Source organism: Genypterus blacodes, unplaced genomic scaffold, assembly GCF_046128005.1.
Source record: "Genypterus blacodes isolate CSIRO-AG114 ecotype Tasmania unplaced genomic scaffold, CSIRO-AGI_Gbla_v1 ptg000216l_1, whole genome shotgun sequence".
Taxonomy (NCBI): Eukaryota; Metazoa; Chordata; class Actinopteri; order Ophidiiformes; family Ophidiidae; genus Genypterus; species Genypterus blacodes.
Genome location: NW_027467015.1, coordinates 542,108 through 563,080, shown reverse-complemented (window position 1 = coordinate 563,080; position 20,973 = coordinate 542,108). Strand labels below are relative to the sequence as shown.

Genomic DNA, 20,973 nt, shown 5'->3' with positions numbered 1-20,973 from the left:
CGCCGCGTGGAGTGGAAAGGAGAGAGAGAGAGAGAGAGAGAGAGAGAGAGAGAGAGAGAGAGAGAGAGAGACACTCACACACCATGTGTGTGAGAGAGCGAGAGAAATTCATGATAAATATGACACAGGTGCATGAGTACGGATTATTCATTCACATGACAGAAGAAGAAGAAGCAGGAGGTGGGACGCAGCACAAAAAGTACAGTTTGGTGTTATGTGTTGAATCTGACTAATGACATCATCCTCTTCCACCAAATCAGTCACATTTCCAGACATTCCTTCTAATAATGAGCGAGTAAACGTCCCCGCACATCTGAGGAGGACAAACTGCAGCAACATCTTGTCCTGCATTCATTCACTCATTCATTCTAACACACACACATTCTCATTACATTACATTACGAGCATTTGGCAGACGCTTTTATCCAAAGCGACTTACATTACATTACCACCCTACGCAGAGGGGGGAGCAATTGAGGGTTCGGTGCCTTGCTCAGGGGCACCTCGGCAGGGGCTCGAACCGGCAACCCTCCGGTTCCCAAGCGGAAGCACTACCCACTGAGCCACTGCCTCCCTACATTCTCACACTGTCCGGGACAACAGCAGGAACTTCACCAGACTAGAAGGAGCTAAACTCAGCTTCAGCTATTTGTATCATTCCAACATGAATAAATAGAAGATATTAGCTAAATATCAACAATCGTCACGTTGGTATTGAATGTCAACAAACCAGTCCTTTGCTGTGGAGATTGACAGCCTCCGTCAATCCTCAATCCTCCTGTAGCGCCTCCTACTGACAGAATGTAATTTAGGAAAAACCTTGAAGGCCTATGTCCCCATACGAGGACAGCAAGACTGCACGGGGAGGGACGAGGCGTTCAGGGACAACACTAATCCGCCTAGGCTCTTGAACGTAAACATAATAATCACATACAAACACACATACTGCACGGTCATGTACACGCACACACACGTGTAAAATACAAAATCATCGAATATTCCTGCCAAACCACAGAAACACCTCGAGTCAGGAGTTTATTTATAGGGAAAGAATATCAAGCAGCTTATTCCTCATATTTGTCCATGTTTGCCTCCATCTTCTCACTTTGTCAGTACGTGTGTGTGTGTGTATGTGTGTGTGCGACCGCGTGGGCGTGCCAGCATTTTGTGCGAGTACGTCCTGCATGCGTGTGGGAGCTTCTCCCTTGTCTGAGGAAGAACTCTGACACACCAGCACTGTGCCGAGCGTTTCTATCATCCTTTCCTCTTTTCTTTTTTCCTACAGGAGCTACAGAAGGTTTGGGGGAGGGAGCGCGAGGGAGGTGAAGAAAGCGCAGGAGGGAGGAAGAGGAGCGAGCGAGCGAGGGGGAGGAAGGGAGGCCTGCCGACACCCCATCAAAGTTTAAGCTAAATATTTGCAAAGAGGCACCATAGGAGATTGGACGTGTGATGTTGCACTGTGTCCGCATTATAAGTATTCAAACTATTATGTGTGTTTTGTAGTATACAAAATGCCTTTACTTTACCTTCACTAAGAACAGAATATATTTCAATAGTACATGTTGCGCCTCCTACTGATAGCATCTGATTTTGGGGAAAAAACCTTCAAGACCAAATAAATACCAGCATTTACCACAGGGGGCGTTGTTTCCCCACGATTCCATCCACTCCAGGCTCTTACAGGCTGCAGCTTGTGGATAAATGTGAGGTATTAAATTCAGAGATTTGGGTGAGTCAGAGTTTATATTATTACATGATTATTTTTAAGTCAGCTACACTTGAATCATGAAGCTCAGCTTACACCCTCCTCCTCCTCTTCCTCCCCCTCATCCTCCTGCGGGGTAAACTCTTTCCTAAACAGGCAGACAAGCACATATTGTAAATGCTCGCGCTCAGGTTGTGCTTGTTCACAGAATAACAGCAACAGCCGTTTGAAGAAAATGGAATAACAACACAGAACTTTATTTTTTCATTTTATGTGGAAGACACAATGCTGAGAGACATTTCTTGTCCACTCGAAAATGAAGAGGTACTTCACAAGATGCAACTCGGAATTATTCATAAGTTCAGTGGTGCTGAGAAACTAAAAATAAAAGACACTAAACTAGATGTGAAGCAACTCTGACAGATGGAGACATCGCTTGTTCCAATTTCCATAATCTTCTCGATATTCGAAGTGCAGTGGGTTTGTGAAAAAGGATCTCACTGAGGGGACCACAGAGTAACCACCTACTCTGTAAAGTTCAGTTTCAACTTTAAGTCCAAAAGCAGCTTAAGTGAGCTGAAGTTTGGATCAGAAAAAGAGTTTTTTTGCAATCAAAGTACTTGGCATCAGAAGCCATGGCTTCAGAAGGAAGTCAAACTTTGGATTCCTCAATTGCCACAGTTTGAACCTCTTGGCAAGAAGCAACATGTGCAAACATTCATGTCTATCTTTGTGTGACACAAGAGAGAAACTATCTTAAAATACCTATTTTCAGACTCATAAAGCCTTTGAAGTGTGAGGATCTTCCCTTTGGCTGGCGTTTGCTTATTTCTACATATCATGAATGTCAAGTTAGTCCTAAAAATGATGGGAATGAGTCGTTCCTGAAAGCTGTGGCATCATCGGCTACAGCAGGGGACTCAAACCATTATGTTAAACAGATTTAAGTACTTTCGACTTACCTCTTAGGCAAACTAGAAACACAACACTCTGCTGAATATCAAATCTTAAAGAACCTGTGTGGCAAAGTGACATTTTACTTTCCTGCCAATCCACTGAACACCCACAGCCACAGACAGTTTGTCATAATACTGATGAATATTCATCATATTCATGAAGGTCAAAGCAACGTCAAGTTGATGCGTTCTAATTAGCACAGAGGCACAAGTCCTGCTCAAGTCACCTTGGAAGATTCACTTCATTATTTTATTATTTCCAAAGCAGCGTGCACACACACACACACAGCACAAACATAACGAAAGCTTTATTATGCAATCTATGGACATGGAGGGTTAAAGGAGGACGCCATCTTTCTGTCACAGCAGCTTTCTGTGAACTTTGTGGTCCAAACCTGCACCAGTTGGCACAGCAATAGGTTACATTTCAGATATGATGATTAATATTATTATTAAACCGTAGGCTTGAAGCTCTATGCAATTTCTTATTTGTTGATTGAGCCAGAAGACGACGGTTCTTAGTGTCACTGCATAAACAGCACCACCACAAGGGAGCAGCATTCCACAGTGTTGAAAGTGTCTCTACCAACGTTTTGTTCAATGTTTATTTTCCCCCACTTTTCTCAGCTGGAGCCTTCACTCAGTCCATGTTTCCTGTTTAGTTCCATGTTGAGCCCAGCATGCCCGCTGCTGGAAAGCGTGTCAAACTGTCCATAGCTGTTAAAATGGCTCTGACTTTATGAGGAAAGGCTCAACTAAAAAAAAACTGTTATGGAAGCTCAAAACAACCAAATTGATCACTGGAAAGTCTGATGACTGATGATAGCTGTCACTGTAGAAGCCAAACAAGTTCTCCTCTGAACACAGCATCATGCTAAACCTGCACAGATGAGGCTAATTGAATCTGGTTTATTGCTCCTGAGGCACATTTCAATTATAATAATGAAATTGTCAATTCTGAACTCATGGACTGATCAGACTGTTGGAGCTTTAGTCTGTGTCAACAACATAACGAAGGCACTCAAACAGCAGATAGAGTCACCACAGCTCGACACCTCTCTGATTCAGCATTTGCCAATATGAAGTCAGATTTTACTTGGATTACCTTGAAATCAGAAGCGTTGACTTCCTTGCAAATGTTTTGAATGGTTCTATTATCGATAACATCTTCTGGATCTGCAACTCATTTGATTCACAAATGTGCAGCAATGCCATAAATCTAAACCCTGACATATTTTTAATCTGCAAGATACAAAACCAAAACTGGAACCTGTCTACATTGCAAACATTCATCCATCATAGGCCTGAATTCCTTGCTAGATTGCTACAAATTGCACAATAAATGTTTTATCTAGTAAAATGTACAATTGTAAATAGAAGTACCTTGGTGGAGGTAAAGACAAAAGTCTGTAATTTCTCAGGTGGTAAGTAATCACCATGATGTGGCTCAACTTTGTGAGTGGGAGCTCCAGATTGAATGAATCACCACAGGAGACGGTGGTTCTGTCTAAAATTAATACAGATTAATGGAATAAACAGGCCGTCAGTGTTCAGAATCCTAGTTTCTATCAGTCATTGAGGCTGGGGTGGTGGAGTTGAACGAGCCCCTAAGTGGAGCAGACAGGTGACAGGAAGGAGCTGAAGGCTTATTATGGAGGCCACTGGAAATCCTGTTCTGTATTGTCATTGCAAATCACCGCCAGCTACACTCTGAAAAGAACAGTCACACTTTTCTAGAAAGATGAATTCAGCTGTCAAAGTGAAAGCACATCAGCGCGATGTAGACATTGTTTTAATATCACCCTGAGGATTTGTTTTTGTTGGGGCAGGGAAGGAATGCGTGGATTGTCACTGTTTCAATGTTTTAGCTGGGTGGTTCTCAAACTGTAGTGTGGAATTGATTTCCACCTTTGCACCGCTGTTCACTCTAGAAATTTCATGAGACCATCCAAGCATGTACAGTATAAAGTAACATCTGTTTAGTGTACAAAAATAGGATTTGATAAGCAACATTTCATCCTTATTCTCTTTTAAAGCCTCAGTCTGTAAGTCTGTAAACGCCAGAACACAAGACATGATGGACAGACCTCCAATAAGGGCCGCGGAACACGCCTGAGACCTCTGACCCATCCCGACCTCTGCACACGCCCACCCATGACGCTTTAGAGGACTGACAGTGGGACTGCAGACGAAAACAAGCAAATATTGCTCATCTGTCAACATGAAATTGTTGACAGGTGCTGAAATAACACGGAGGCGACATTCCTCCCGAAGCCGGCGAGCCTCCTCCCTCCTGACAGGCCTCCCATCCATCACACAAGCACATCACTTTACTGTATGTCACAAACACTTACACAGCCAGACCTCCAGCCACCACACACACACACAGGCGGACACACGCATGCACAAGACACACAATCATGTACGTCTTCATTCTGCGGCGTAATTAATTTGTCAGTCAAGATGCTGAATTTATCTCATGCTAATTATGTTCATCCAAGTTGATCGCTCGCCACGCCGCGAGTACATGTCACCTCATATTTGCTCGACACTTTACACACTGCAAACGTGTATAAAAACCCCAAAACTTGTCCACACTTATGAAAAACTGGATCATGCATCTTGCTGACTCATATCTCCGTTCTATTTGTAGCCTTCTCATATGTAGCCTTGTCTTTCTGCTACACACGTTCTTGCCTTGGATCAATGAATCGTTTTGGGAGCGTACAGCTGTGCACATGGCATCTATTCCCTTACTGGGTTACTGTTATACTCAATAAACCAGTTTCAGTGCAGCGGCTGAGTGATGCCAGCGAGAAATTAGCCAGAGGACGAATCCAGACGGTTACATAAAGCAGATTTAAGATGATGGCATCTTAAATCTGACTGACCCACTAAAAAGGACTTAGGCTGAGTAATTAAGATCTAATGCTCCAGCCCCTGAACTTCAAAGGGAGCGGCAGCCAGAAAACGAACTTGGCGACTAATGAGACTAATATGGCCCAGATGTGACAGGAACAGAGGAATGACCCTTTAAAGTCTTTTAAATTGTCTCGTATTTAAACTTGGGGGGCGACAGAAAATGCAGCGATGATAAAACTCTTTTTTCACACGGAGGAAAAGTTTGGGGTTTTTGTTCTTTACTATGCATGGCTTATGTCTCTCGGGGCAAAACTGCACATCCAACCTTGGCCTGCGTGCGAATGACCAGATGGCACAAAAACTCGACCGATGAATTCGAGCACGTTTGCAGAGGGCGAGAGCGGGTGAACGGAGGCTGGTGTGGAAATGACGGCACCCTGCTGGGAGAAAGAACCGTGTCACAGGCCGCCGGAGGAACTGGACACACGCGGCTTCCTTTTGCACTGAATATGTTCTCAATGAAGGCCAGAGGAAAAGGCTGCAATAGCCCAAATAGACACACACACGCAGAAAATTCAGTAATTCTTCCCGAGTCCTCGCTTAAAAAACGCTCCCTTCTTCTCACACTGGGATGAGCATGACGTGTCGTATCACACAGCATTACAGATTCAGTGTAGGGCTGCGAGAAATTATTACCGCCATTACTGAATAATATGAAGTTAAACTGGTAAGAGGCCAAATATGGGCGGTAACTCCCTTTACCGCTCATCCAAAACACTTTCCTCAGAGCCGAAGAATAAAAACGCTATTAAGCGAATCAAACAGGGACAAAAGAATAAGACGCAGTTCTTCAGGGCTGAAGGAGCCTTTCAGGGCGGTGAAGAGCAAAACATCTTCAAACAGACTTTTGATCCTTCAGCAGCTCCAGTTTCCTCCCACAGCATCCAACACACACATTTCAGCTGCAGCAAACACTTTTCCTTTAGGCGTCGGGTGAATGAGTTTGACTGCCTCTGTTTGCTGAGGGGATCAATAATGGATGAATGGAATGTGAGCAAAAATTATGAATTGATTATTCAAATTATTTCATCAGTTAGTGTATTAATTATCTTGACGGCATCCTCACATTAAAAACTCGCCTCATCATAAACACATTCTAAAAAAACACCTCTCAGGCTTTTAGTGTGATTTGATTTAAAGATGAGCCTGACTGAAACATGTGGTAACAATGAATAAGTGATGAATAAGAAGCCACGGAATATTCCAGGTAACTGGAAAAGCAAAGGTCTGACTCTTTGACACACACTCACACTTTGACACACACTCCAGCTGCATGAATCACACAAGCGGTTGAGCCAGAAGCCAAAATACCCACAGGAGATATCATGGCACAAACATGGATGAGAGGGGACTTGATTGAGTGGACTTGACCGCCCCCTGCTGTTACTGAGTGACATTACATGAAGGTGAAACGAGTGAAAGACGGGCGACGGTTGACAGAGGAACCGGAGCCTAAAGAGAGGCCGGGGAGAAGTTGAGGGGAAAGTGGGAGAAGACAAAACGCCACCAGCAAACGCAGAGCAGACCAGAGGGAAATAAGGAGGACGGAGGGAGCAGGAAAGAGGAGGAAGGAGAGCAAATGAGGGACTCGGATTGCGTGTAAGAGGGTGAATTGGAGACAGAAGTAAAGAGAGGCCGGGGAATTGAGGGCAGGCATTCATCTTTTGGGCTGCCAAAGCAACCTTCCTCTCCTCCTCCCCTCTCTTCTCACCTATAATTACTGGCTGGATTTGATCACCCGTCTGTGTTTTTATCTCAAACCAATCTGTTTTCTCTCGTCTGTGAACAATCCATCTTTTACCTGCGTCTCACTCATCATGCGCACACACACACACACACACACACACACACACACACACACACACACACACACACACACACACACACACACACACACACACACACACACACACACACACACACACACACACACACACACACACACACACACACACACACACACACACACACACACACACACACACACACACACCTTTCCCTCTGTATCCACCCTTCCACTCCATTCTATCCTTCTCCTGAACTCCCTGCTCCTCTATTTATAGCACAGATACATGCTTCCAGAGGCTTCCGTGTGCTTGTGTGGACTGAGGGCAACAAACCTATTAAAATGCAACATTTGCTGCCACACGCAAACAAAAACGATTCTGCAAAAAAGCCCCGGTGTGTCGAGCACACATCTTACTCCCACGTCTTACAAACAAGGCAGAGTAAAAGCACAACCTCAGCTCTGATTCCAAAGCTCCCTGTGTCGGTAATACCTTTGATAAATAATCTCTTTCATTTAAATACAACTATGTGCATCCTACATACTGTTACTTTTCATAGCCCAGGCACTAAAATAGCCGATAACTTCAACAATGTACGAGTTTTGCGACTTTGCCAATTTCTGGATTCTTCTGACCTCATTGAAAGAAACTTAGAGCAGCGAGAGTAAGTCTGTATTTGTTCATCCTATAGCGGAGGCACCTCAACTTCTCTGTCCTCCCTTATCCTGGAGCTGGACGGGTCAACAGACAACTAATAATAAAGATGTGTATTAAAGTCAGACTAAATGTTTATCCCAGCGAGAGTGGAGCTGAAAAGGGAAGTGCAGGAACTTTGTATTTTAAATTAGAGGAAGTTACTTTCCAGCTTTGTAATCATGTGAAAAAATTTGCACATGGTGAGAAGAAACAAGTGTGTGGGTTATAATTAGGCCTCACAGAGGAAATTAAATTGAAGAGATCTCACTGTATATTTTACTTCCTGATATAGCAGAGAGGTGAGATGATTAATGCGTACGGGAACCTACAGCGTATACAGCTGTGCAAAGCCTATATAGCTCTCTGAAGTGGAGGGTACCAGCCTGCTAACAAGTGTTTGAAACATCCACAGGAGACAAGACAGGCAGGCAGGTGCTATTCATGGAGTCTGGGAGATAATGAGGAGGAGACTGTGCAGAGAATAATGTGAGAATGAGCTGTGTGTGTCAATGTCTGCAGGTGACAGCCTGCATGCGTGCGTGCGTGCGTGTGTGTATGTCTGTAAACGTATCTTTGCTGGATTTTAAGACAAATCTCACATCTCTCTGGTGTCATTTTTATGATGCAATAACACGTGTTGACGTTTGTTTAAGATCAAAAAGCAATAAAGTCAATTAGCCTTTCAAACCTTAATTCTAGAATTGTCACACACACACACACACACACACACACACACACACACACACACACACACACACACACACACACACACACACACACACACACACACACACACACACACGCGTTTGGAATGTTAGTTATTATCAGAGCAACCTGCCCAATCTGGCGTGGGCCTTCCGTGTTCAGAAACCTGCAGCACTCCCGTCCACATGAAAGGTGAGTGTCTCCGACCGGCAGCAGCGAGGAGGCGGTCGACACGGGAGAAAAACTGCACATCAAAGCGGGAAATAGTGCACATCAACATGACTGAGCGGGCACAAATTAGGACAGCTGCGACACAGAGAGGATGTGGAGATTGGGGAAATGCATCCAGATGTCCGCCGCATCTGCCGGAGATCTGAAATATAACGCGTCCGGGCGCTCGGCAGTGTGTTTACTCTCCTGGGCTCGCTGTGTCGTGAAAAGATGGTGCCAGCGAGGCGTGGAAGGGAAGGAGCGGACAGGAGGAACAAACTGAACTGCTCCTATAGCTGGCGGTCCAGGCTAGAGATGCGCGGTGCCAGAAATGTGTGGCTGCTGCACGGCTCAGAGGATCACGCCGGGGCCTGGCTCATTCCTAGATTTCGTCCAGGTTTCCTCCAGCAGTCCAAAGACACGCAGGGTTTGGTGAACTGGAAACTCTCAAATTGCTTATAGGTGAGAATGTGTGTGTGTGTGTGTGTGTGTGTGTGTGTGTGTGTGTGTGTGTGTGTGTGTGTGTGTGTGTGTGTTAGCCAGAGATAAACTGGACAGGACTAAGCTGTATGTTGCCTTTAACATAAATGTATCACAGCTAGACAGGCAGGTAGCACATCTGGACGTTCAAATAATGCAGCTTTAAAAAGGTAAGATGAACTTTGGAGCCTAAACGTTTGTCATTTCTCTAAGTGATCAGATAATATCTCTAAAATATCAAAATGTATTTACCTAACAGCTTTTTCTGCTTTCCTTTCAAATCCGAATGTCCAAATCCCCTGTCTATGCTTGCAGGTCTTCAAAATTTGAGTAGACGGACCAACCAGTGGGAGTCAGTGGGGACGATTATACAAGCATGAACCCATTGTGTTGATGGGGCCGAGCACAGAGGGTCCACAGAGACGCTGTGTTTGTTGTAAACTCAGCTTTGGTACAGAATAACACAGCAGGCCTGCCGGGCCCAGATCAAACCCAACCCTTCCCCGGTATCTGGAGCCAGTCAGAAATCTGTTCTGTCAAAACAACTTCTGAAAGTGGGGCCCTTTGAAGCTACGTCAGGATCTGGACCAGACTCTCGAGTCGCTTCACTGCATGTCAGCAACAAAAACAACAACAACGGCGGCGTGGAGTGAGAACAAACGATAGCAGACAGGAGAGGGACAGACAGAGAGTCCATCATGATCTATGTGGCTGTTTCCATCCCGCGCTACAACAACTGAAATAGTGTGTGTCTCAGTGTGTGTGTGTGTGTGTGTGTGTGTGTGATCCGTGTCTTTAGCACAGTCAGGCTAGTTATCACAATGTTGGAGAAGAGGGTGAGAGACGATGACAGTGGACGGACATGGAAGACATGGAACGGGGTCACAGATATGATGGAAGATGCAATCAAAGTTAGCGATGAACCGGCGGAGAGAGAAAGAGAATAAGAGCACAGACGCACAGGACGATAACAGGAGGAGAAGAGGGCGAGGGAGTGAGATATAAAAGGTGGAGAGAGAGCGAGAGAGAGAGAAGAAAAAGAAAAAATGGAGAAACATCACAAGAGAGCAAAAGTAATAAGGCCGGGTGCTTGAACTGAAAAGAACACGGGTAATGAGATGCTAATATAACAACAAAGGAGCGAGTGGCCTCCTGGGAAGCTATGCTACAGCGAGCTCCACTGTATGAAGCGAGTTTAAAAACCTCTTTTATTAAACTGCTGCAATGCACACTGATTCATTCAGGTGCATATGCAGTGATTAAAGTCAAGACAGATTTACATCATCCCACTTCTGGCCGTGCGCGAGCAAACAATAAACAAGGCGTACGACCCTGGAGAGGGAGGCGAGGAGATTAAGGTGACGCGATGGGGGGAATGGAGGCAGAGGCCTGAAGGGGTCCCGTGTTTATCTCCGGGCTATAAAGAGCGCCGAGGTCTTCTGAGGACAGCGTCTGTTGAGGATAAAGCCTACAGGTTCAGAGGAGGAACAAAAGGCGGGCGACGGGAAACCAGAATGGGGCTGGAGCAGAAGAGGGACTAATGGAGAGCGTTTAGGAAACGTGTCGGTCGCGAGGAGCTTTGAGGAGGAAACGGGAGAACGGAGCTCTTTTCAGATTGGGAGTGGGAGGATGATGATAGAGGGAGAACCATGGCGCGAGGGATGTAATTACACAAGGGAACGCGCTCTAGATAAGAATAATGCAGAGCATCCGTGTAAATAGAGTGACTGGGCAGCGTTCAAGACGCCATCAAAGAGACTAGCAGAGGAGGGGAGGAGCAACACAGACAGATACACGCCTGAGGACGACACAAGATGCTCTACAAAGCGCAAAAACGCTGCAAAGTGATTATAACAAGTCCTCCACACGAAGGCTGAGAATAAGCCAATAGCACAGAGCACAATGAAGGAAAATAAAGGCTGCAAAACCTCGAGGGGATTGTGGGATATTTGTGCCGCACTATAAACAGATGAGGTGTGCTGGAGAACATCGTCTCCTCTATGAAAAGACTGCAGGAGCCGCCATGGCGTACGAAAGCAGATTAAAGGGTGTTGTGGATGAGTTTAATGAAAAAGAAGAGCGAGATGCGGTTCTGCAGGGGTCAGACGCATTTATGGAAAAATACTGAGACGTGTGGTTCCTTCCTCTTGACCTGAGGCACACCGGCACATCGGCATCCATCTGCAGCTCCACACTTTGCCTGTTGGTTACACACTGCAAAATCTCAACATCTAACTTACCCAGTCGAGCTTCTCCGCCACTATTTCCACTAAACAATGTTCAACCAGCTGAAAGTTTCATACGCATGAATTCTCCCACCGAAAGCAAAAAAACGACAGCAGGCTGAATGCTTATGCTTAAATCGGCTCACTGTGCGATGGCTGCTGAAGCTCAGAGCTCAGACCTGCAGGCTCGGGGCTTGTTAGCGGCGTGAGCTAATTGGGTTTCCGCTCTAAATTAGCCCAATTAATTAGGAGGTGCATTTAGGGATTACAGAGGGAGACGAGGAGTGGTGGGAAGAGAAGAGGAGCGAAGGGAAGGAATCAAGATGATTGCGAGTGGGGGAAAGGTCAACGGAGAGGCCCCTTTGTTGTGGGAACACCTCACCGACGGATCCTTTCATCCACTAAGTGACTCATAAACCGAACGTAATTGCCCAAACTGACAATTAAATCAAATAAGTCTGCTCTGTTGAGACTCACTGACTTGGAATCGGAGGCCGCTAACTTGTGCAATTCCCCCCGAAGACGCACGATGTCATTAATCTGTCAGGAGAGCGTACGAAACGAACAAAGACATGGTGGAATTAAATATGTAAAATAGATGAGTGATGAGCCAGGGCGCATTCATGGACAGAAGAGTGTAAAATGTGATTTCTTTGGGTCAGTGGCTTCTAAGGTGTTGTTTTGCCAAGTCTGGGCTTTTAAGGAGTCACTTCAAGTCCCAGGTCCTAAACAAGTCAGACACTTCATACCACATTCAATGCCAGTGTAATCATTTCTCACGTTCGTCTTCATTTGTTTGTATGTTTGTTTAATTATACAATTCTTACTCCTTGGTGTGTGGAGATATCAAATCTTTCCAAGTCAAACGGCTCACTTGGCATATTAGTTTTGTCAAGTTGAGTCTCAAATAATCTAATTTGGAGTCACACACTCATTCACACAGCAAACAGCAGCAACGGTTACAAACTCTACGACCTCATCTTCAGTGCCTGACCTGAGCCAAGCCTGATGAGCACAACGAGGGACCACTGTGCCGTCAACTCACCTCCACAAAGAGGAAGCACGGCACGATGTAGGTGCTGGTCTTCAGCAGGGCGTCGTCTTCAGGGTCACTCCTCACCTCTCTCCTCTGCGCCGACAGCCGACTGTCCATCATCTGTGGGACCAAAGGGAAACGTTTTGTAAATGCTTGATGTTGAGCTGCGCTACAGGAAGCAGAGGGAGAAATTTATAGCGTATATGTCTAATCAGACGACAAAATCAAACAAAAAAGGAAAGAGAAAGTTGAAGCTGCAGAGAGGAAATGACTTACCGGCTACAAGCATCCAGCAAGAGACAAAGACACGCCCCTTTGACCCCAGTTATGATGTCATCCAATGTGTGCGCGTTTTCAAAGTCTACCTGCTGTTCTCTGCTCTCAAGTTGGTGAGGAGTTGGAGATTACAGTGAAACGGTTTACAACAGCAACAAGAGCAAGAAGGTGAAGAGCTCACAAGATGGCGGAGAGATTTACAAGTGACACACATTCATTTATTTCACTAAAATCTGTTGTTAAAGCAAAGCGTGATGGATTCACACTAAGCCTGGTTTCTCCAATGTGGCTGAGCTGATGTGACTGTGAGAAAGTACAACATGTACGACACACACACACAGTCAGTTTAATTAAAGTCTTGTTTCACAAATGTGATAACGCTGATTAACTAAATGCAAACTTGATATCATAAATTTAACACTCAAGTCAGCTTAACAAGTAAAGTTTCCCATGGTTCAGATTACAGGTGGGACTAAAACTGTTCAGTTGACGGTAAGTGTTGTATTTGCAGGCCAGGGCCAGGAGGAGAGGACATAATCTTATTAAGAGATGTTTACAGCACTTGGATAATCAAAATCTTATTCTGCGATTCACCTCAGATAATGGAATCATTTGTCAGGAAACAGAGCAGACAATCCAATCAGGTCTAACTGACCGTAATGACTGCTGGGTTGCAGGCAATGCAATAGCGTAAATAAAGAGTGTCCATCTATATTCAGCAGTAACGGTAACATTTCCTTTTTTCCACTGAACGCCTCCTTTTTCAACATCATCCAGCCATGTAAACTCTTCATAAGAAAGTAATTCTGCTCCGTATCGACTGACCAGCTCAGGGATTTGTTCTCTAAATCCACATTCTTGTACTTCTCTGTCTAAAGCTGGCCTTCATATCTAGAGATGATACTGTTTATATGATAATGAAGCCATGAATACACACGGAAGGCCTGTGTACTTAATTCTACTGATAACCACATTGGAGAGTGGAGAGAGAATCATCACATCATCATTCGTCGGCATCAACGTTATCTCTCTACACGCCAGCACACACACACACACACGCTCCACTACGGGCAATCAAACAAGCGTTGTTGGGAAATGAGGTTGAAAGGAGGAGAAGTTGAGTGAAAACAGGGAAGCAATGATCAAAAACAAAAACCTGACAGTTGGAGATAAGACAGAAAAAAGATATTTGGAGAGTCTTCAGAAGAAAAGAGGAGGAAGGGCTGGGTTATAACAGCAGCGGTGGGGAAAGTAGGTAGAAGCAACAGGAGGACATCCTGCATCCTCCAAAGGGAGCATGGGAGGAAACAAGGGGAGTAGAGAAGTGGCCCAGGGAAGGGGTTAGGAGGCTCATCGCTTTCATTCCACGAGAAGTTAAGTTCCAACACACACAGTGACTCTGGATTTCAACAGATAAATGCTCCTTTTGTCTGTGCTATGAAATGGACAACCAGTCATTCCCCTTTGCAATCTGGCAGAATTCAATATTTTTAATTCATTCACACAGACTCGGCTCTCCACTCCGTTATCGAATTCACTCCCTCATCTCCCAGACAACAATTATCTCGCCCAGTTTATAGCTGAAGCCCGATCTCTGCTGCCACGTCAGCGCCTTTCCCCCGATCAATGGCAGCTGTTGATTGGTGCAGATAGGAGAGGGAGGTGATGTCACGGGGTTGGAACGTGGCCACGTCCTACCATGTGACCCCTCAAACCACTCGATTCGTCTCAACGAAACACGGACAGAAGATTCCCTAATTTCCGATGCTTTAGACATCTTCATTTTCAAGAAATGAGTCGCTGGTTCGCGTTGTTCGTGTTGAAGCTCACAAGACTTTGGAAATCAAATCACTGAATAAAATAACACTTTCTCATGCAAAAGAACAACCGTCTGGGAGTCTTCCTCCAACAGCCCTCCCCTCCTCCTCCTCTAATTCACATTGCTTTTTACAAAAACCAAATCAACACCAATCCTAGGTTTAATACACGATACACTGATTAGCAAATCACATTTTCTGCTAAATCCCCCCAGGGGTTGTGATGAGCCCACAAACTTGCACCACATCTCTCCCCCATCACGGCTCCATCATGTCAGCTCTCTATTTATAGCCCGGACTTGTTTATGGCCACAAACTGCTGAAATGTGTAAGAATTCCTCCAGACAACCTCGGCAATTTCAAATTGTTGGATCGGGGGGGTGAAGATTTGATTCTTGTCAATGCAAAATTTGTAACACATACACACTCGCACATAGACATACACCCACACACACACACTGCTGCCCAGGCAACATTTAATGTGTTTGTATGTTAATTATTCATGCTTCATATTCTCATTTTCACCACTGCTGTGTATCCGTCTCCTGGGCAACATTATTCTGCTTTGTGTGTGAGAAAAGAAGGGGAAATCACGCCACAAGATTTTCCATCAAAGACCACACACACACACACGCACACACACACACACACACACACACAGGAGGTTTTGCAGTAAGTAGTATGGCTCTTTTAAGTGCCCATCTCCTAAAGCCATGAGAAGCAATCAGGCATAAAGCTGGCATGACTGATTGTCTCTGGTGTCGCTGTCCACGCTGCTCGCTGAAATGTGCAACCTTAAGCTTCGCTCTCTCACCGGTGCACACATACACACACGCGCACCAACGCACACACACAAACAGGTGCACATGCATCACACAAATACTGCCCCAATAATCTTTGAATGCAAATCTGCGATCTGTCAGTCCAACAAGTGGTGTCACACGGCTGTTGCATGAAAGAGACCATGCCGTGTGTGTGTGTGTGTGTGTGTGTGTGTGTGTGTGTGTGTGTGTGTGTGTGTGTGTGTGTGTGTGTGTGTGTGTGTGTGTGTGTGTGTGCGCGAGTGAGCAAGAAAGAGGGGTTGAAGGAGAGAGAGAGCGCGAGAGAAAGAAAGAGAATCCTGCTGTGCTGCACCTCGGGTTCAATTATGTGGGTCAGAGAGACATCCTCTCTCGCTCTCTCTCTCTCTCACACACACACACACACATACACACACACATACATACATACCCAAGAAAGAAACACCCAAAACAGCCAGAATAGATAACAGTGGAATAATAATGGGTTTGAAATAGCCTCACCTTAAATCTGTGTGTGTTGAACGCAGAGCTGCTGCACAGCGGCTGTTGCTTCCTCCGAGTCCTCGCCTCCGGAATGATTCGCTCCTGCATCACTCTCTCATCCTCTGGATCCCGTCTCCTCTCCTCCTTCTGGTTCAAAAGCAAATTGCCACACACTTCTGCTGGTCAGAAGCCCTCGGCACTGAGAGTGAATGGAGGGAGAGAGAGAGAGAGAGAGGGGGGGAGAGTGAGAGAGGAGAGAGAGAGAGAGAGAGAGAGAGACAGAGGGAGCTTGCCCACTGCCAGGCACCCAGCCTCCAGCGAGCCCGTTCTATATCTGTCTGCACCCTGCCGCTAGGTCGCTAAGCTAAATATGATGATCTTCAACAGCACTTCAGGGCTAATTAGTCAAGTGAAGGGATCCACAGGCTTGGCAGGAGAGAGCAGTTGCCAATGCAGAGAGATGAGAGAGAGAGGAGTGGGAGAGGAGAGAATCAAAGAATGAGACAGACGGCGGGAGAGAGGAGAATGAGAGCAGAAAAGAGCTGGAATGTGTGTGTGTGTGTCAGAGAGTGTGTTAGAGATGCAGTGGGAGAAACGGAGAGAGAGAGAGAGGGAGAGAGAGAGAGAGAGAGAGAGAGAGAAAATCGGAGGGGGAGAAGGAGGGACTTTATGTGTGTCAAAGGCTGAGGCAGCACAGTGGCTAAAATGGTAGACACGGTGTACTTCAGTCCACCGTACCCCAGGAAACCACTTTCATACTTGAGACGACAGACACCATGGGCTCCATGAGAGAGCGTGTGTGTGTGCACCGGTGTGTGATTGCAAGTTTGTTTGCGTGGGTGTGTGCATGTGCGTGAATGTGCAGGTGCAAATTTGAGAAAACTGGAAAGCCAAAGTGCGACAGAGGAGCCGCTGACGACAATGCGTGTAGGCTGTGTGTGTGTAGTGTCCATTTGTGTTGTCAGTTGCATGTACAGTGTGTGTGTTATGTGTGAATGATAGTGTGAAGTCAAGTGAACCCCCCCACAGACACACACACATATAAGCAGCAGCAGCCGACTGCGGGTTAATGATGAATTGTCAAGTGGAAAAGTGGGACGACGCGTCAGACAGCACACAGCCCTATGTGGGACAGAGGCCCTCAGGTGCAAGCACGCAAGCAGTAGTTTGGTTCCGTGTGTGTGTGTGTGTGTTTGCGCTCCCATCAGGAATAAGTACGTGTGACAGCATGCATGTGTCCGTTGACAGATGTGTGTTGGGTTCAGGTGTGCTGCAATGACACCAGCGGACAGGACACTGGCAACTTCCCCACGGGCATCTGTGCTCCATTCAGTGTCTGACTTGCAGTTATTGTGCCTCACACCACAAACAACCCCATTATTTTTGTAAACACAGCTTCTCAGCTTGTTAGATAGACAGTGTTTTACATTCACATTTGCCTACTGCACAGTGTAAGAAATGTGTATAAATCTAATTCTTTATGAACACAAATAGGCTGTAATATGCTGCTAGATTCCTGACAAATTACCTCTTGCCACCTCTTTGGAATCCTGATTGGATTGTTCCATTACAGTTACAGCATACGCCCCGAGTATGAGCCATTAAGAGAAATGAAATCTCCGGGGAACAGACAGGCAGGCATCCCTCTCGCCAGCGCAAATCGTTAAACACATCGACATTGCTTACAAAAGACTTTCAAGACAAATGTCTGAGGAAGCAGCGTTGTAAAAGTCACCGACCCTCTGGCTGCTCTCAGATGAATCACTCAGGCAGAAAGGAACTCACAGCACCATAGTTTCTCTTTGTGATGGAAAAAATTATGACATCACCGATGCCATAGTTCCCATGGTAACTCTGCTTTTAAAAGAGTGGAATGACAGGGATGCAAATGCACAGAAGCGCACACACACACACACACACACACACACACACACACACACACACACACACACACACACACACACACACACACACACACACACACACACACACACACACACACACACACACACACACACACACACACACACACACACACACACACACACACACACACACACACACACACTAGAGATGCACACAGTAGATGAAACAATTATCACTCCGACATGGCCTTGCACACAAACGGTTGAATTACTACCGCCTGAAGACTTCTCCAAAACACTCGCCTGGTGAAACGGCTGTGGCTCAGTCCAATGTGAGGGAAGAAATACTTCAATGTTCAGAAAATGAACATGACTCACTCACAAACGGAGGACAAACCAGGACAATACCAATCATAAATGGTACTTCTTCTTCTTCTTCTGCCTCTTTCACTGTAGCAGCAAAGTGCAGAACAACGGAGATCTCACTCAAATCTGACATTCCTGGCTCAGCGGGGGACGCGACCCTCCCTCCGCACAGGCTTTACCACCTGCTAACATGTAAAGAACAAAGCAGATGATGGACTAAGACAGGACATGACAGAGGAAGTACGCTGCGTACTATTGCTGCAATGAATAAAAGGAGATACATTTTCTGTTTCTTCAGCTGTACGATGCTGTAGGTAGATGGGTAAATACTTTTTTACAAGAGTTTTAACAAGCAATGGGCTATAAACACTATTTGAAACATATTTAACCCTGGAGATTCCCATTTCAGAGCACTGTGGATTGCAGGTTTTACCTTTTAACAACTGAATCTGAATCTCTGATTGCTGCTTAGGTTTGACAAATCATTCTGTCTTTCTGTCTTTTTCTTGTTGTGCTTCCCCCCTCACATTATCACTAAACATTCACTGAGGCTCATAACATCTATCGCCCAGTGTATAGTTTCAATAACATGAAGGCATAGGTGTAAAGTCTGTAAACATTATGAAGTGAGCACTTTGGTGACACAAGCTTCTACGCAACAAATGCACCTGCTGCAGCCGGGAAACAGAAACTCCTGCAGTATATTTTAGTGAGTATATTAATATCTGTCTTTTACAGCCTCCCTTAGGAAATTTACATTACACGCCCCATCACATTAACTCATGCCCTGCAGGTGTGCAGCTGTCAGTACTCTACTCAATCTTTCATGGTTGCGATGCCCTTAGATAGAAGATCAGAACAGACATGTCTGATCATATGGACCGGTGCAACCGAACAGAGTAAGAATGTAAAGAGAGAGGAAGTGTCAAACTCAAGGGCGAAACAGGGAAGGTAAGACACCACAGGACTCTGTAAATAGAGTGTGCACACAGGGGTGGCCGTGCATAGCCTACAAACACACACACACACATATCCAGGACACCTCTATCCTATCCTGACTTTCTTTAATGCACATGCATACACACAAACAGGTATGAACAGATTGAAATGAAGCATGTTTCACACTCACGTACAGGAGGGCACGAGGGCGTTCGTGTTTGTTCTTCGGCTTTATAACACTTCTCTCTTTCCAACTGTCATCTGTCCTCATTAAGAGCAACATGTCAACTCCATCACACATCCACTGGGGGCGTGCTGTGATGTGAATAAGGCATGATACAATATGTAACAATTGACGATATGTGGAGAGAATAATAGATAACACTCAACAGAGTCTTATCAGCTGTGCCTCTATAATGCTAATGAGGGTTCTCATTTACATGCAGTAATGCCAGATGGAGTAATTAAATTTCATACATTAACATCTTGTGTAACTGTCAGAGGTCTTGGAATGCTGCTGAAAATGTTGACATGCACTTCTTAAAGTTCTATTAAGATATTTTTGTTCGCTATTCCAATATGGATTTGCAGTTTGTTTGAAGTGAAGCTGTGTGATACGAGCTTGTGTTCTTCTGTTCTCACAGTATCTGGCTCTGCATGTAAAGACTGCCTCTTGTCTCTGGGAATCAGAAGTAGGGCGAGTCGGTGGATGTGCTCATTTCATACACAGTGGATCACAGCCAAGGACATTCTTGTTTCAAATTGCCATGCTAGGGAATTTCAGCCATAAAGAATTAATCAGGCTATTTTTCTTTGGCAAAGTGGGATTAAAAAGAAAGATCCATCCCGGGCCAGCTAAATTGTGAACAATGTCTTTGAAACAGTGACCAACACATTGTTACGCTGATACTGTGGGAGTTCTTACTCTAGATTTGGGGAAATTAAAAAGACTGTTTAAAAAGCAAGTAACAGCAAAAACAGGAGCCTCAAATATACGGTGGCATAAAAGAAATGTGAGTAAGCTATAATGAAGTACACATAAAAAGTTCAAAACATAAAAGTCTAGTCATTTTTATGAAGCTATAGAGTTGAAAACAGACTTTGGGGCATCTATCTTGTCAATTATTAACAAAACTTTTTTTCCCTTCCCTCACAGGGTCACTGGTGATACGGGATACTTCAAAAGACTTTTGTTCATTTCTGTTTGGCCTAATACTGATGCCAGTACGAATAAGTTAAGGCCTGGGTTGGGATGGTAGAGTGGTCGTCTATGCGGATTGGAAGGTTCCTGGTTTGATTCTGGGCTCTTCCTCAAGAGTCTGTCGAAGTAGGAGCAAGATACTGAACCCCTAAATGCTCCTAATGTGCAGGTCAGCGCTTTGCATTGTGCACAGCTGCCACCAAGGGGTCAATGTGAGGTCAAGTGCTTTGGATACAAACGGGACAGTACATTTCATTTACCCGCTAAGTGAAGAACTACAAGGTACGAAGACAAACTCTGTAGGGAGGTCTGGTTTTTTAAGTTTTAACATGAAAGCAGACAAGCTTGCAGGTATGAATAATAAATACATACATAAATCATTTTTGTTATTTTACTTTTAAGCGATTCACAGTTTCTCATGGATGCTTCGGTAACAGCGGCCACCACCGTAAAGTTTGTAAGCTGACAGAAAGTGAACGGTACATTTGATGAAGAGTTGACTGT

The 20,973-nt window shown here is 45.1% G+C and overlaps 1 protein-coding gene across 3 annotated transcripts in view; it reads right to left on the bottom strand.

The window, feature by feature from the left end:
- The window catches only part of plppr2b (phospholipid phosphatase related 2b), a 34,356-nt gene that overhangs the window by 12,306 nt on the left and 1,077 nt on the right, over positions 1 to 20,973 (bottom strand). For 2 of the 3 annotated variants that reach the window (XM_076170300.1, XM_076170303.1), the window contains exons 2-4: positions 19,463 to 19,583; positions 16,117 to 16,297; positions 12,732 to 12,842 (exon numbers count right to left, since the gene is read on the bottom strand). In XM_076170300.1, the coding sequence (XP_076026415.1) occupies positions 12,732 to 12,842; positions 16,117 to 16,206 (201 nt within the window). In that variant the 5' untranslated portion in view covers positions 16,207 to 16,297; positions 19,463 to 19,583. The remainder of the gene's footprint in view (positions 1 to 12,731; positions 12,843 to 16,116; positions 16,298 to 19,462; positions 19,584 to 20,973) is intronic. The other variant, XM_076170301.1, reaches the window with a different exon arrangement.